We start from the raw sequence: 16,066 nt of genomic DNA, 5'->3' as shown, positions 1-16,066 counted from the left end.
TAATGCAGTTAAGGTAGTTAAGCATTTGCCAGAGTAAACTGCCACACTCTAATTCTGCCACCTTTACAAAGCTTTGAAATCCAGCTCTACACTGATGTAACCTCCAGCTCTACACTGATATTAGTAGAAGCTAAGATGGATGGGAGATGTGCACGAGGCGATCCATAGTCCGGGTAATGACTTTTCTAGATTAGGAGTCAGACGGTAGCACAGCTGTCATGAGGAATGCTCAGCATGACCAACACAAGTACCTATTTTCCTCCTTATCTACCAGGACTAATCACTGATGCATTAAATGAAGCTGCTATTCAGAGCTTGATTCTTCTGCTTTTTAGTCTTGCGTGGGTGAGCGTGTGCGTGTTTTATGATTATTGCCTCAGACATGTTCTTCCCTGTTTTTGTTGAGTTAGCTGCACTTTCCAATTCAGCTTTGAGATGGAAAGGTAGTCATGAGTCTCAAGCGCTCGGTCCATGCCTTAGTCCATATAGTCCTCAATCATTTATCAGTCTCATATTATTGCCTCCATTCCATTTCCATATAGTCCCCTTCACATTGTAAATCACTGATTTGGTACTCAGTGCTCCCCTTAATCTGTTAGATTGAAACGTCTGCGTCAGAAAGCAGACTTGAACCGTGGCGGTAAAAAGGCCAACTACAGCTGCGCTGATGTTCACCTCTGGACAACAGGGAGTCAGAACCTGGATAAGAGAGGAACACCCCTCACAGACAGTCCATTCTCCCCGTGTGCTGCTTCACCAGCAGCCGACCACGACGGTCATCCTCCCATCTGACTGGAACTGTGACCAACAGCAGCTTGAAAACAAGCTTTCAGGAAATCGTTAAATCGCCTGCCTGAGAAGCCACGGTCTGATATCTGCCGGGAATTGATTGCCATTTGATTTCTGTCTCTGTGACTTGACACCTGTCATATGGTTTGGCTCTGTGCCAAAGGCTAGCTGACTAGCTGCTGAATCCTATTACCTTAAGCTGTGGATTAGCATGTTGAAAGAGGGAGGCTGGTTCATTGACCCTGGCAGAGGCGCATATGCTATATTGGTCTGATCTGTGTCAAATACTCTTCCACCCATTGGTTACATAACCCCAGCTAGGGTTTGCTGTGGCATCATGACCACTATCACGTTAAATCTGCTCCTCACCTTGTCACAACTTGTAAGTGCTCTCATTCGCAGCAGCATAACTGGGTTTCTTGATTTGTAACTATTGCGTCATGTAACTTGTTGTTGATTCATTGTCTGTCAAAGGATTGAATGATTCATTTTCTAATCCTTTTAGTACCAGTTTCCATCAAGCATGTTTGTAAAGGTTTATTAGAATCCCAGTGTGTTTGGACTTGTCTCGGTCTGCTGTTCTGCTGTGGAAGCCAACTTAGTTTGACTTCTTTTTCAGTTTTAGTCTGACCCTTGAATTTGATAAAGTATGGGTTTTTGCTTTTATCCGGCTACACAGTTGTCATGGGGAGGTTTTTTCACACACAATCATAAAAAAACATTAGAAACCATTTACATACATATAGTATAGCCAAGGAATCAGGATTGTCCATTATGAGATAGCTAGCCGTGTTTACCAGGTTTCTCTGCATCCCTTACTCTGTTAAAGAAGGTAGGCTGCTCTTTACATGACGTAAAAGAGCAGGAGGTGAATACAAGAACAGGACTCTGTCCATTCATAAACTTTGAAACAAATGGTTAATAATAATGAACGTAATTAAATTAATTAATCGGGGGTTTAACAGTTCTAAGACTGAAACCGCAACTCATACGTCCACCGTATCGCATTGCTGTTTTATCTTCTGTGTCGCGCCCCCCCCCCCTTAACTTTTATATGATATGGACTACATATACTGTACCTTATTGTACCTACCGATAGTATACAATATCCTGCTATCCACCCTAGCTACATGTATTTAAATACCCATCATCTTGCTACTTGAACTGACCTCTGCGTTTGCATCATGAGCCTCACCATATATGTTTATTTTGAAAACATATAAGGCTGTTACAGCTGCATTGCATTATGACATTTTACATGGACATACGTGTGTAATCGTATTGTTATTGTCAGCCACATTCACATGCAGTATAGACTGAAAGCTAACCATAGCTTTACGTGTAAGTAATGACTCCAATAGTTTAACTTACATCTTACATCTGTGAACAACACTACAGAACTCAGAGAACTGATCCCTCTGAATACTGTTGCACTGAGTATGTGTTTGACTTTGGCTTCCTCCGTTTCCGATCCTGCAGTGGAGGAGTCGGATATTATCGACTTGGAGAAGCGCTACTGGCTACTGAAAGCCCAGTCCAGAACCGGCCGCTTTGACTTGGAAACCTTTGTCCCACTGGTCTCTCCTCCCATCCATGCCTCACTGAGTGAAGGTAAGACTGTAGGAACCTGTATTTTTTATGTCTAATGTGGGGGTCAAGTGCATACAGGTAAATCTATTAATGAGGTCATAGTGGACCTATGTAGGTTTTCCGGCTTTTAAATCCAATCCCTCTTTCAAGACTTGCCTAGTATAAGAATGATCTGATGTTGATCTTGTTTTCTAGGCTTGTTTCACGCCTTCGATGAGAATCGGGACAATCACATCGACTTTAAAGAGATCTCCTGTGGACTCTCTGCGTGCTGCAGGGGGCCCGTCGCTGAAAGGCAGAAATGTAAGCAGTAACGGATATTTGATTTGATTCATTTGTTTGCACAATAAAACAACAACAACAAAAGAAAAGAAGCATGTTGTGCCGGTGAGATTTTAAAAACCTGTCGGTGATTACAGGAGGAATCTCACCTCAGTAAACATTATAAATAAAAAGAATAAATATATCCAAACGCCTCAGGTGATCCTACAAAGCCTTTCTTCTTTGCAGCTGTTATCTGGAATTTGAATGTAAAGAAGCAAAAATGTTTTGGGAAAGTGTGGATTTGTGCTGGAGCTCATTGTTGTCATCAGAACTTTCATTTGTGCTTGAAAGAGTTTGTTTTCCTGCTCGTAGGCTAAGCAGCTGGTGTTGGGTTTCTAGGCAGTATCGTTCTTCATAACCAGATTTGTTTTTCACCACTACATCGCTCTCTTTCACCGACAGTTTGCTTCAAGGTGTTTGATGTGGACCGTGATGGGGTTCTGTCTCGAGATGAACTCCATGAAATGGTGGTGGCTTTGCTGGAGGTGTGGAAGGACAATCGCACGGACACACTCCCTGTAAGTTCACTCCATCGACTATTTACACAGATGGACGACGCATCCTCACTTCCTCCCACAGTTTGGAGGTGAGGCCAATATATCCAGGATACGGGAGCAGTTGTGATTGGGGGATGGAGCCGCGGTATCGAGGTCCCTCCCATCCACCCGCCAGAACCAATCACGAGCCGAACACAGATGCAGCTTATTAGCGAAAGAGAGTCACAGCTATCAATGATGACGTCACACTCCATTTTTATAGCATCAAATAACGAAAACCAAACTTGTCAGAAATGAACGTGATCAGTGTGATAAAAAGCTACCTAAAATGACAGAAACCATCGTTGGGGAAAAATGTTTTGACATGTACCGTACTATGGTACACACACACACACACACACACACACACACACACACACACTGAGTGTAGATGTAGGTATGAACTGTATGTGGACAAAGAGCCCTGCTCCATCTAGTTATCAAGGTTGTACATCATGTATTCATGTCTTTAGTTATTTATTTTGAGCCCAGAAAAAAAAGTTTCATATTGTACAATTTTAGTAACATGCTAGACAATCTGAAAATACTGCTTTGATTTTATTCCTTTGAAAGCGTCCTTATAGATGGTCGAGTTGGACCACGTGAACAGCCCTTCTGTGCAGGGTCTGTGACTGTAGCTAAGATTTCAAGACGTGGTCGGTGAGCACAGGTTTAGGTCTCTGCAAAGACACAATGGTGTCAAATCTGGCAACCTCACTCCGGCAAGCTGCACACAGTCGCTGCGCCTGGCTGTTGTCCACCGTACATGTGCACACAGACATGTGAGCGATATTGATCTGCTCATCTTATTCTCAGAATGAAATAGAATTTCCTAAACCATTAGTTTAGAGGTTGATTTCATGGCAGTTTATGATACGGTAATAATGGCAGATGAAAATGCTGAGTATACTAAAAGGACAGGACAGAGCAGGGTTTGCCACAAGAATTGAAACAGAAAATATTGATATGGTATTTATGGTAGAGATGCATCGATTGCAATTTTCTTGGCGGTTCCAACTTTTCTTCTTTATTTCTAAGAACTATAATTGACAGCATGCACAAACATTTCTGTTGTGCCGCTGTGTGCGCAACGTCAAACTATCATCATGTGTGCAAATATGACGGGCAATAACACCTGATATTTCAGACTGATCGATTGGTGCATCTCTCATTCATGGCATTACAAACGGACAGATATTGATGATCATCCCAGAATCCTGTGAATTACTCATCTCACATATTCACACTCAGGACTGTGGTGATCCTCCTCACAGCAGTAGCTTAGGATAAGGTGCCTGGTGTTTTCTACTTCATGCTAATATCTTTTGTTCCCTTGCAGGAACTGCACAGCAGCGTGTCAGACATAGTAGAAGGCATCCTAAAGATGCACGACACAACCAAGGTAAGACTCGACAGAATCATCATTGATTTAGCTGTCGGGAAGTTAATCCTTTATGCTTTCTACCCTGTAATATAAGTTGATTCTATAACCTTGATTCAGCTAAAGTCAACACCACTTTACACTCAACTCCAGCTTCCCCTTCCTATAGTTCCACATGCTGTCACTGGGAGCTGCCCAGTGCACCCACAGCAACCTCCCTCTCAGCTATTTTCACCAACAAAGACCATGGCAGATGAATAGATGTTCTTCCATCCGTGCAGTGTATATTTTGAGAACAGTAGATGAGTGTATGCTGACCTGTGTTGTTTACTCCTCACCAGCTGGGTCACCTGACCCTGGAAGACTACCAGATCTGGAGTGTGAAGAGTGCTTTGGCCAATGAGTTCCTAAACCTGCTTTTCCAGGTCCGCACACCCACATACACTGTACAGTAGTTGTTCAACTCGTATTGGTATGCAGTATTTGTTTATAGTCATTTTCCATGTTCTTTGACCATCTTTGTGTATTTCTCTTGGTCCAGGTGTGCCACATAGTCCTGGGGCTCAGGCCTGGTAGTCCCGAGGAGGAGGGACAAATCATCAGGTACACACCGGTCCTCTTCATCTGTCATGTCACTGTATACCACCTTGAAGAATATGCTGTTGGGCCTAATGGATGTTTTGTCTGTCTGTGTGTAGGGGTTGGTTAGAGAGGGAGAGCAGACATGGGCTGCAGCAAAGTCAGAACTGGTTTCTCATCTCCATGCTGTGGTGGCAGCAGTGGAAGGACTACGTTAAATATGTAAGTCAAGCTAAAGAAGGATCTAGACATGCACTGATATTAACACTATTATAACACCATTATTACACTAATACTTACCTTTGTGGACTGTAATGTACTGAAAGGGAAAATGTGTGACCTTTTTATGTGGATGTTCAATCATTGTTGATAGTAAATGTAGTCTAGCTACATGCTATATCTGACAACGAGGGTCGGCCATTTCCTCTTGCATGCCTAATGCAGGCGCAGCCTCAGCGTTTATTCTCTGCATTTCATCGGCGTCTCTCGCCCAAGTAAATACGGCTAAATATCCGAGTAATTCCAAACACTGTGATATGTGTCCTCGTCCATAACATCTTTTGGGATGCCATTTTTGCACTGTTGGAATCGTAGCTAGTTTGCAATACAAGCAAAGAGTACGAGGAAGTTCTGTTTTTGAGCAGCATCTGGAGCACGCCTCGACTAGAAATCCATGCTGAAATACAACCCCCTGGTTCTTCCTCGCCTCCAGCTACGTCACTGTCATGTCAATGACCGCGCTGGATGCAGGAAGAACGACAGATTTTGCATCTGCAAACTTCTGTGGGTCAACACAGCAGCACTGAGGACTTTATTGCTTCAATCGTCTACATTTACCGTCAACACTGATTGGACATCCACATAAAAGGTGGTGAATTTTCCCTTTAATAATGTCAGAGCCTGTGTCGCTTCATATGCAGTGTATTGTTGTGAAGGTTGACTTAGGAGGGCTTAGTATCTTATTACAATGATTTTTGAAAATACTAAATGCATTGGTGCTTCTGTAGTTCCAACTTGCTCATTCAAATAGAAAGCAAGTCTCAAGGTGTTTACCTCAGGTATATGAGTATATGGTTACTTTAGTATTTCTTTCACAAGGTCCCACATGGTTTTGTATGGGTTCAAGAGGAAATCATTTCTCCATCTCGGGCAGAACATTACATTTGATGTTATATATATGTATGTATGTATGTATACATAACTTGAGTACATTACATTTACCTAACTTTCAAAAGTGCGAATGCTACAGTTTTAGATAATACTTGCATACATTTATGAGACCAGGTTTTTACTGCATCTTGCACAATGACATCACACTGTCTGGGACAGTAGGAGTGACTACCACAAAAGCAAACAACACATTAATCACAGATATCACTTTAAACAATGACAGGGAATTCCCTGCTATTGTCTCCCTGTCCAGGAGCATAAGGGCATCGTGGTGGAGCAGCCGTCTATTCTGAGCTCGTTGCGATCTCCAATGACCACAGCCACTACAGAGCCCGCCCCACCAGACCGACTGGGAGGACTGGGAACCTTCAGCTCCGTCAGCCCCACTGAGGAGAGGTCCCCTGATGCCGTTTCCAGTGCCTCAGAGGCCACAGAGACCGGTCAGTCAACACTCTCCACTTAACAGTTGATGGCGCATATAATAATAATAATAATGATAAAAATAACTGGAACATTTCACTCAGTAGAGTGCAGATCAAACCGTGCTGCAGTGAAATAGGAGATTTTCGAAAGGGCATCTGGTGCAGGGAAACACTACCACTTCTGTCCACAGGGACCGCCAGAATCAAAATGAGCTCCATGGATAGAATCATTGACTGTGGACCATCATTCAGTTGATCATAAGAGAAATGTGTCATCAAGGGCTTACGTTTTAGATTTTTTGTTTTAGGGTGTATTCTGATACAATATTTAGTTTAGTGTATTTAGTGTATCGTTGAAATACTCAACGTTTATACTGGTATCTTTACAATGTCCAAACTCATGGAAAACATGACTTGACTTCTAATAAAGCATCCCAACTTGACAATAGATTAAAACAGTTTTTTCCTCCGTGTGTGTGTGTGTGTGTGTGTGTGTGTGTGTGTGTGTGTGTGTGTGTGTGTGTGTGTGTGTGTGTGTGTGTGTGTGTGTGTGTGTGTGTGTGTGTGTGTGTGTGTGTGTGTGTGTGTGTGTGTGTGTGTGTGTGTGTGTGTGTGTGTGTGTGTGTGTGTGGCCGGGTTGCTCCCTCTCATCCCTTCTGTCCCAGCAGCCCTGAGCCCCCAGGTAGCTCCCTCTGCTACTGAGAGCTGTTTTGCCCGTCAGCACAATGTATCGGACAACAATAATCAGTGTTTTTCTGGAGCCAACGGCCACCTCCCCTCCCAGCTGGCAGCACAAAGACCTGGAGCCATCGATAACCAGCCTCTGGTCAATACCGACCCTATGAAGGCAAGTGTGTGTGCGTGTGCGAGATTGCGATTCAGTGTGAAAGTACAGAAAAAGACCCAATTTAAATACATTTAAATGGCCAGTATCAATATTGCCATGGTTACATGCAGCTCCCAAACTGTATTTTGAATGCAGTCCTCCAGGCCTCTGGGGACTTGTTGTTAACACTGCCATTAGCAACTTGAGTTGCGAGACTGGAGTGGGAGTGCAGAGACGATGTTTACGACCAGATGTTTTCACAAGCACCAGTACCAAGCTAATTTCAAACCAACAGAAAGTGAAATCGTCAACAGGCGATAGCCGGTGGGTTCCGAGATTGAATTTTGGCCGTTGTGTTCTGCCTCTTTCGCTCTCCACACGGACTGTTTGCCTGCATTCAACCAAAGCGTGTTCGAACGTGATTGGTCAACACTACACGGACTACAAACAGAAACCAGAACGCTTCCAATAACAAAATGTGGTCCCGTTGCCTACAGATTCTACATGTGAATGCAGAATCTGTTAATGGAGACTTGTGTACTTTTAACTCTGGACAGAGCCAAGCTATCTATTCACCCTGCTTCCTGTCTTTATGCTAAGCTAAGCTAGCCATGCCCTGGCTCCAGCTTTATTGCTCAGGGGATAGAGCGGGTCGTCCTTTAATCACACGGTTAGCAGATCAATCCCCGGCTCCTCTTTCCACGAGCGAGACACTGAACCCTGAAGTTGCTCACCGGGCGCTTTACATCAGTCCAATCCTAATTCTTAGGATGGAGAGATCAAATTTCATAGATGTATTTATGTGACGATTAAAACAAAGTTTAAGTTTAAGTACACATGATTTGAGAAAACGTATCTGAATTTAGAGGAATGTGCATGTTTAAGAAACAAAGTGTTGATGTATAAAAGTGAAGGGACACATTTATGGAATACTTATAAAGAGCAGCTCAGAATGTGTCGGACGCTTTGGGAATAAAAACCGTTTAGAAATAATTTGACGAACAGATAAAAATGTATAATCAGAAATAGAACTTTTAGGCTAGAGTGTGTGTTATAAGCTGTACCTTCAGCTTACAACACACATTTTCATTCTGTTGAAAATAATCTTGTGTAGTGTTTGCAGCAGTTTGTGTTGTTTGTAGATGAAAACCTGATGGTTACATCAGCCAGCTTCTTCTTTGGTTTGACAGAAAAAAACATCTGAGATTCCTAATTAGTAGGCACTCCTCCTGATCTGGCAAAGGCTCTCAGGGACCAGATGGTGCTTCCTTTTTCTCTTGTCTTATCTCTACATCATGCTGTAGTGATTGCAGGCTGCCAGCCTGTGCATAGCATTAGGATACTGTCTGTCTATTATCTGTCATCCAAGTTGGCAGAATAGGGTCTTTTGTGCACGTATTGAGATGCTGATGTCCGTGCTGTTCCCCTGCAGGCCCCTACGTTAACCATGGAGGGGGGCAGGCTGAAGCGCTCCTTGCAGCTGGTGCCTGGCAGAGACTTTGAGACGGTGCCAGAGCCGGTGTGGAGGGCACTCTACCATTGGTACGGTGCCAACCTCAGCCTGCCGCGACCGGTGAGTGAATGCAGTCTGTAATACACATCCTCCCAACAGCTGATGAACCTCACTATCACTGTGATGCAAGGGCAGCCGGGCAAGAAGCACAAGTGGACAGGCAATCAGACATGGTTCAGCAGAGGCCCGCAAACAACTTTATTTTGAACTAAAGCTGAACGTGAGGGCAATATCACTAATCATTCGTCATTGTGTAGTAGGGAAACCAGAAGTCAGTTTGTAATTTGAGAAGAAGGAAGGCATTCTGTATTAATCCCCCCAGGGGCCGAAGACATTATGTTTTGGGGTTGTCTGTCCCTCCATCTACATACGTCCACCCGTCCCATTCTCATGAAAGTGATGTCTCAGAAAAACCAGGAGACATTTTCTTCCCCTTTGGCACAAACTCCCCTCAGGAAGAGTAACTGATGGACAGACATGCAAAAGATGCAGTGTGCACAGAATAACCAACATAAAATGACAGTACCGACAATCCAAATGACAAAAAGTATACACAGTATACATATATGAAGAAAACGGATCTGGGGGGAGCAGCTTCACCAGACTGCTAGAGCCTGAGCCACACATCCTGCCGACCACCATGGAACTTAGAAAGAAGACACACAAACGCATAAGAAGATAAATGGACGCACATCATTCATACAGATAGGAGATGGAAGGAAGCACACAGAGGGAGTGAGAGAGGAGAGGCTGGATCACCTGGAGGACGGAGATCCATGAGGATGAGGCTCCAACAGCCAGGAGGGAGAGAGACAGTGTTCAGCCTGAGTTAAAAGGGAGGGAGAGAAATAGCTGTAGGCCTTTGGTTTTTTTTAATCTGGCCTTTTGTATTGTTGTTGTTTATTATAATCGTGTAGTTTGTTAACATGCTTTGACAACATTGTTTTGTATGCAGTTATGCCAATAAAGCTAAAAACTGTGCAATGAACTCAATTACCTGTAAGTTCATATGAGTCCAAGCTTTCAGCTCTTGGTTCATTTGAATAAAGTCTATTTGAAACATTTAATGGACCATAACTAAAAGGTGATCATGTATCATTTGTTTTATCTGGTCTTGACCAGGTGAAATCCACTAATGAAGCGGTCAAAGGTTTCCAGACCGATCAATGCACTCTGGTTTCAATGCATGGAAAGTATAAAACTTTCCCTTCCTCCCCTGCAGGTTATCCTGGAGAGCAAGACAGGCCAAGCAGAGCTGGAGCTCTTCCCACGCTACCTCCTCTTCCTCCGCCAGCAGCCGGCCACGCGCTCCCCCCAGTCCAACATCTGGGTCAATATGGGTATGACCAGCCTGCGAATGTTCCCACCGTATTTACCCCCACCAAGAGGTAACGTAAGCCTGCAGCAAGACCAGAGCAAGCCGTCGACAAATGCTTCATTGAGCTACCCCGCATCCCCCCCCCTTTTAATCCTCCTAAAGTGGACTGATCCAGCCCTGGCAGGTTTCTGGGGTGGGCAGTAGAATGAACCAATGGCCCATGAAGGGGACAGACTGCTGATCTAAAAGTTTCATAATTCAAACTATTTCAATCTTCACAGACCTTGCCATTCAAGTATTATATGTTTTGACCACACTTGTTCTAGTGCTCTTCACTCATCTGCATTAGAAGTATTCTAAATCATGACAAACTTAACAAATCGTTTAAAGTATAACATTTGAAACAGTCTGGGACATGATCTTAATTTTAGGCATATATCTACTCTGCTGTGAGGATTTGGGCTTTGGAAAATCGCTTTGTTCTTTGAACACCTGAAAACGTATCAAATTTGAATGTGTCTGTCTAATCCGACTGTATTTCTACACTCAGAACTTTCTGATCAGTCAAACAAAATGACAACACAAAAACAGAAATTCAGGAAAATAAATCACCATAATTGAGAAAAGTCCACGTCCAAGTGCTTCTGTAGTTCAACAACTCCAACAGAGTGAAGAGTCTTCTCTCTGGCTAACTTCATATTGTTGAACCAGGACCTCCAGCATTTGGATGAGGCAGCTCGTAAAGGTCGCTGTTCTGTTGTTGAGGTTTCCATGTCGATGACTGTTGATTGTACCACATCAAGACCTTTTTATATCAGTCCCTTTCGCTTCAGTTAATTAACCCTTTTCTAAGTCCCGCCCCTCAAGCGCAAACTGGCCAATCATAGCATCGGCCAGCTCCGGCCAGGTTCAGACAACTATACGTCTGTGCTTCACAGACTCTCATAGCAATTGTTTCAGATTTCCTTCATTTTCATGTTGGTTGTGTGGATTTGGAGCTAGCCATGTGTTACCGTTAGGAGTGATACTCGTTACCTGGAGAGATTGGAGAGAGAAATACATTTCTACGTAAAAACCTGAGGAGCAAAAATGAGCTAAGTATGTTAGCACATCATTAATTAGTGGTAGCACTATGGTACGCTAGCTACTGAAGGTAATTTATCATTTTATTTTTTTTCCCCAAAAATGAGACAATATTTATGCAGTGAGTGACAGTGTGGGCTCGGTGTAGCTCTGACAGCTTGAAGGGGTAGCAGTGGGGGGCGGGGCTTAGCGAAGGGTTAAATCACATCCAATGTTCTCACAATGAAAAGACTATATACAGACCAACTCACTCACACAATAATTGAAGCTGGATTTCTGTATTTATCCTTTTGTATGATGGCTAAATGGATATATAGACGAACTGGAAATGTCTCGCTGCAAAAAGAAAGCAGATGACAAAGCATAAAGTGGAGCTGTACTGATTTACTCCAGGGTAATCAGGCATCAGCACTCAGCATGGGAGTGCTGGTCCGAATCAAGCCAACATATCGGGTTTCAGACCCCAGTGGAGCTTTGGCTACCATCATGACTCATAAGCAGAGGCTTGTCATTGCTGGCCATTAAGACTCAGCCTTGTGGCTAAATATCTCAAATTGATCTACTTATCCATCATATTCCGCATAATGTCTTCCTGACAGCCCGAGTAGAGCACTCAAACAAGTGTAGAGGGGTAGAATTGAATAGCAAATCTGTGTAGATGGGAAATAATAACATTTAAAAGTCTGATTAAATCAGATAGTTTCATTAATCATTTTGAAGCCAGTTACGTAAAGTTTTTAAATGTGTATGTTTATATTGTAATAACCAGGAATGGTATTGATTGGTTTGTATGTGATTTAATCCAATCTGAGTCCACTTAATCCACTAAATTGATTGACCAATCAAATCTGTGCTGATTGACAAAAAAAGCCTCTTGCTGCTTCCTTACAACTAATCCTCAGTCACCAGAATGCTGTTGTTGTGAGCTTGTGTGTAGCCAATATGAGTTTTAAAACACACAAGGGTCAAACAAGGGCCAAAAAAGTAAAATGAACAAAACTCCAAATTTGTGCTGTGGCTTGGTGTTTGGGTCAGTTTGTGAATGTTCCTGTCCTGCCCGTTAGCAGGTAGCGTGCCGTCCCCCAACGCTCCCCTGAAGAGGGTCTTGGCCTACACAGGCTGCTTCAGCCGCATGGCCACCATCAAGGACATCCACCTCTACCTGTCCCAGAGGCTCCGCATCAAGGAGGAGGACATGAGACTCTGGCTCTACAACAGTGAGGTGGGTCACAAAGCTGTCACAAGACTTGACTTGACTTGAATATATTTGACTTTTCATGAAATGCCAGATAAGAAACCCGCATTAATATAATATAATCAAATTTAGATTACTATATATAAGGAGTGGATTAGTACAAAAATGCTATTGCTCTATGCATCCAAATTAAGACTATTAAAACCCCTTGGATGATATTGGTTGCGTTCAGCTTGTGAGTGGCTTACACACTGCTCTGAGATGCTTTTGATTATCCTGTAACGCCAGTACCGATGCTCTGGGAAATCTTCTTTACTTCCAGGTTTATTTAACAGTACCTCAGTTTCACTACTGCTGATTTCACTTCTCCTTTTTTTGGTTACATCTCTCCAATTCTTGGGCATGTGCCAGAGTATTTGCTGGATAATGTTGGCGGGAGGTTCACTATAAAAAAAACTTTTAATTAATTAACTTTTAACTTAATGAAATTTTTGCATTAAATTATGTATTTGAAATTCATGTTCCATCCATTTTCTAAATGTATTTGAACTGTTCAACACTAACAGCCTGTGATTCAAAAGAAACGTTTGTATCTAAACATTGGAGGGATTACGGTGTTATTGGGCACCTTGGACCACAACAACAACAACAACAACAACAACAACCACCACAACATGGTCCCAGGCAATTAATCTATTAAAACTAGATTGTGACACAGGGCCAGCACTTTAAGATTACATTTTATTTTACATCATACTGTAGGACCAAGATGATAATATACTTTTGTGGTGAAAATTCCCACAAAACAAAAAACCCCAAAAACAGATTTAAAAACTGTGATCCTGGGGCCTCTGGAGACCAGGGCCCTGGGACAATCGCCTGCTTTGCTTGGTTGATAATCCAGCAAAATCTCTAAATACTGTTTTAACATGTCCGGCCACAATTTATACACTTTATAAGATAAGATAATCCTTTATTGGTCCCGCAGTGGGGAAAGTTACAGGATTTTTATGCAAAAAAAATACAATACCTGCCATAAAAGGTTAGAGATTTAAATCAATCTGCTTACGGCAACTTGACTCCCAAAATTGTCTGTATCACTCTCATTCACAGTTAAATATATCATCTTAAACGCGCAAACTCAAGGGGCTCCAAAAAACCAACATGCATATTGTGTGTGTTTTGTGCTAATGGAATTGAGAATGTATTTGGGATTATATCCCACCAAGGCACAATATCAGCTGGGGGGCCCTGAAGTGGGGCTTTTATTATAACTTAAATGTGAGGCCCTAACTTGAAAAGGGTCCCCATGTTAATACGACCATATCTGATGGTACCTTAAACATGAACTGAGAAGAAAGAACAGGGTCATTATTTCATGGTGCTGATAAATCAAAAGTTACTGCTTTTGTCTTGCAGAATTACCTCACCCTCCTGGACGATGAAGATCACACACTGGAAAGCCTGAAGATCTATGATGAGCAGCAGCTTGTCATTGAAGGTCTGAAAAAGCAGAATTAACTAAACTCTCTTCAGGCTCCTAATAGTGTTATATTCCAGGTTCGTCTAAATAAAGGCACATGACGGTGCGAGTGAACTCATTTATTGTCTTCCTCCACAGTCAGGAACAAAGACATGAGCTGGCCTGAGGAGATGTCCTTCATTGCCAACAGTAGTAAGATGGACAGACACAAAGGTAAGCTGGATGAGGGACACTCATCTTACTGTGCATTTGTAAACGGGCAGAATGGTAGTTTGAGTCGTCTCGCATTGGTGGATATTAACTGTGCTCCATTACCAGCAGATATTACATTTGAAGGGAAATCTGTCAATCATCACACTTATACTCTTTGTAGCATATAGTGGGAGGGTAATGATTGTTAATAAATAGGATCCTACAACATAATATGATTGAAAAGGAATCTGTGGAAAGTAATGGCAGATATAGTGTTTTTTGTTTGAGTGGTAGGGAGAGGAGAGAGAATACACAGCTGCTTGATACAGTCACACCTCTGTTTCTGACCTCAAACACAACACAGGGCTAATATGCTGCCCACTAACACCTTAAAGTACTGTATATGGATGTCCTCTTATCTTCCATGCTCGTTCAGAATTTATAAATCAACCCTGTATGTCCCCTTTCTTGCTTGATTTAAAGAGTTTTCAGGCCTTCTTAGCAACTTTACTTCCAAAAAACTATTAGCGTCAAATTTAGCAACTTATTCAGACCATCCGGGAAAAAGCAAGAAATCTATTCACATATTAGATTGTAATACATTCCCATGCATGCTGCTCAAAGTAATCGCAGTGACCGGCTCTTCTTCCAGCAGCGTGGGGTCTCTCCTCTCCTCTGTCAGTAGGTGTGGGGTCTCTCCTCTCCTCTGTCAGTAGGCGTGGGGTCTCTCCTCTCCTCTGTCAGTAGGTGTGGGGTCTCTCCTCTCCTCTGTCAGTAGGCGTGGGGTCTCTCCTCTCCTCTGTCAGTAGGTGTGGGGTCTCTCCTCTCCTCTCCTCTGTCAGTAGGTGTGGGGTCTCTCCTCTCCTCTCCTCTGTCAGTAGGTGTGGGGTCTCTCCTCTCTGTCAGTAGGTGTGGGGTCTCTCCTCTCCTCTGTCAGTAGGTGTGGGGTCTCTCCTCTCCTCTGTCAGTAGGTGTGGGGTCTCTCCTCTCCTCTGTCAGTAGGTGTGGGGTCTCTCCTCTCCTCTGTCAGTAGGTGTGGGGTCTCTCCTCTCCTCTGTCAGTAGGTGTGGGGTCTCTCCTCTCCTCTGTCAGTAGGTGTGGGGTCTCTCCTCTCCTCTGTCAGTAGGTGTGGGGTATAGAATAATATTTTCTCTCTATCTATGAACATACAATTGAATTTCCTATTAAAGAAAATGTTTGTGTATGCTGTCAATTATAGTTCTTAGAAAGAAAGTTAATCGGAATCTGTCAAGAAAATTGCGATTCGTGCATTTGTATTCTCTAATATGTACGTATACATGTCAAAAATGACATATATCTACATGGCAAAAAACAATGTACGCACTTATTTTTTATATATATATATATAAAAAAATTGCTGCCATGTAGATATATGCAATATTTGACATAAAAGTTAGTCATAATGTGCAATAGCAACAGACCTTAAGGTCATGCTGGTCAGTAAAGAGAACTTGTTAGCCCTTGTAGTGTTTTTACACATTGTTTTCCATCCCAGTTCCCACAGAGAAAGGCGCCACTGGCCTCAGTAACCTTGGCAACACCTGCTTCATGAACTCCAGTATCCAGTGTGTGAGCAACACCAAGCCTCTCACAGACTACTTCATCTCAGGGAGACACCTCTATGAGCTGAACAGGTGCCATTTA

General features: G+C 42.9%; 1 protein-coding gene across 9 annotated transcripts in view; it reads left to right on the top strand.

Annotated features, from left to right (window-relative positions):
* The window catches only part of usp32 (ubiquitin specific peptidase 32), a 58,086-nt gene that overhangs the window by 28,760 nt on the left and 13,260 nt on the right, over positions 1 to 16,066 (top strand). For 2 of the 9 annotated variants that reach the window (XM_076075394.1, XM_076075402.1), the window contains 15 exons: positions 2,269 to 2,400; positions 2,575 to 2,682; positions 3,106 to 3,221; positions 4,579 to 4,641; positions 4,962 to 5,045; positions 5,162 to 5,223; positions 5,319 to 5,421; positions 6,593 to 6,809; positions 7,457 to 7,638; positions 9,050 to 9,190; positions 10,353 to 10,518; positions 12,596 to 12,753; positions 14,146 to 14,227; positions 14,348 to 14,422; positions 15,918 to 16,056. In XM_076075394.1, the coding sequence (XP_075931509.1) occupies positions 2,269 to 2,400; positions 2,575 to 2,682; positions 3,106 to 3,221; positions 4,579 to 4,641; positions 4,962 to 5,045; positions 5,162 to 5,223; positions 5,319 to 5,421; positions 6,593 to 6,809; positions 7,457 to 7,638; positions 9,050 to 9,190; positions 10,353 to 10,518; positions 12,596 to 12,753; positions 14,146 to 14,227; positions 14,348 to 14,422; positions 15,918 to 16,056 (1,828 nt within the window). The remainder of the gene's footprint in view (positions 1 to 2,268; positions 2,401 to 2,574; positions 2,683 to 3,105; positions 3,222 to 4,578; positions 4,642 to 4,961; positions 5,046 to 5,161; positions 5,224 to 5,318; positions 5,422 to 6,592; positions 6,810 to 7,456; positions 7,639 to 9,049; positions 9,191 to 10,352; positions 10,519 to 12,595; positions 12,754 to 14,145; positions 14,228 to 14,347; positions 14,423 to 15,917; positions 16,057 to 16,066) is intronic. The other 7 variants (XM_076075398.1, XM_076075397.1, XM_076075395.1 and 4 more) reach the window with 7 other exon arrangements.

The sequence above is a fragment of the Anarhichas minor genome, unplaced genomic scaffold (assembly GCF_050575085.1).
Source record: "Anarhichas minor isolate MPS153535 unplaced genomic scaffold, ASM5057508v1 ptg000052l, whole genome shotgun sequence".
Lineage (NCBI taxonomy): Eukaryota > Metazoa > Chordata > Actinopteri > Perciformes > Anarhichadidae > Anarhichas > Anarhichas minor.
This window is presented reverse-complemented; position numbering and strand designations above follow the sequence as displayed.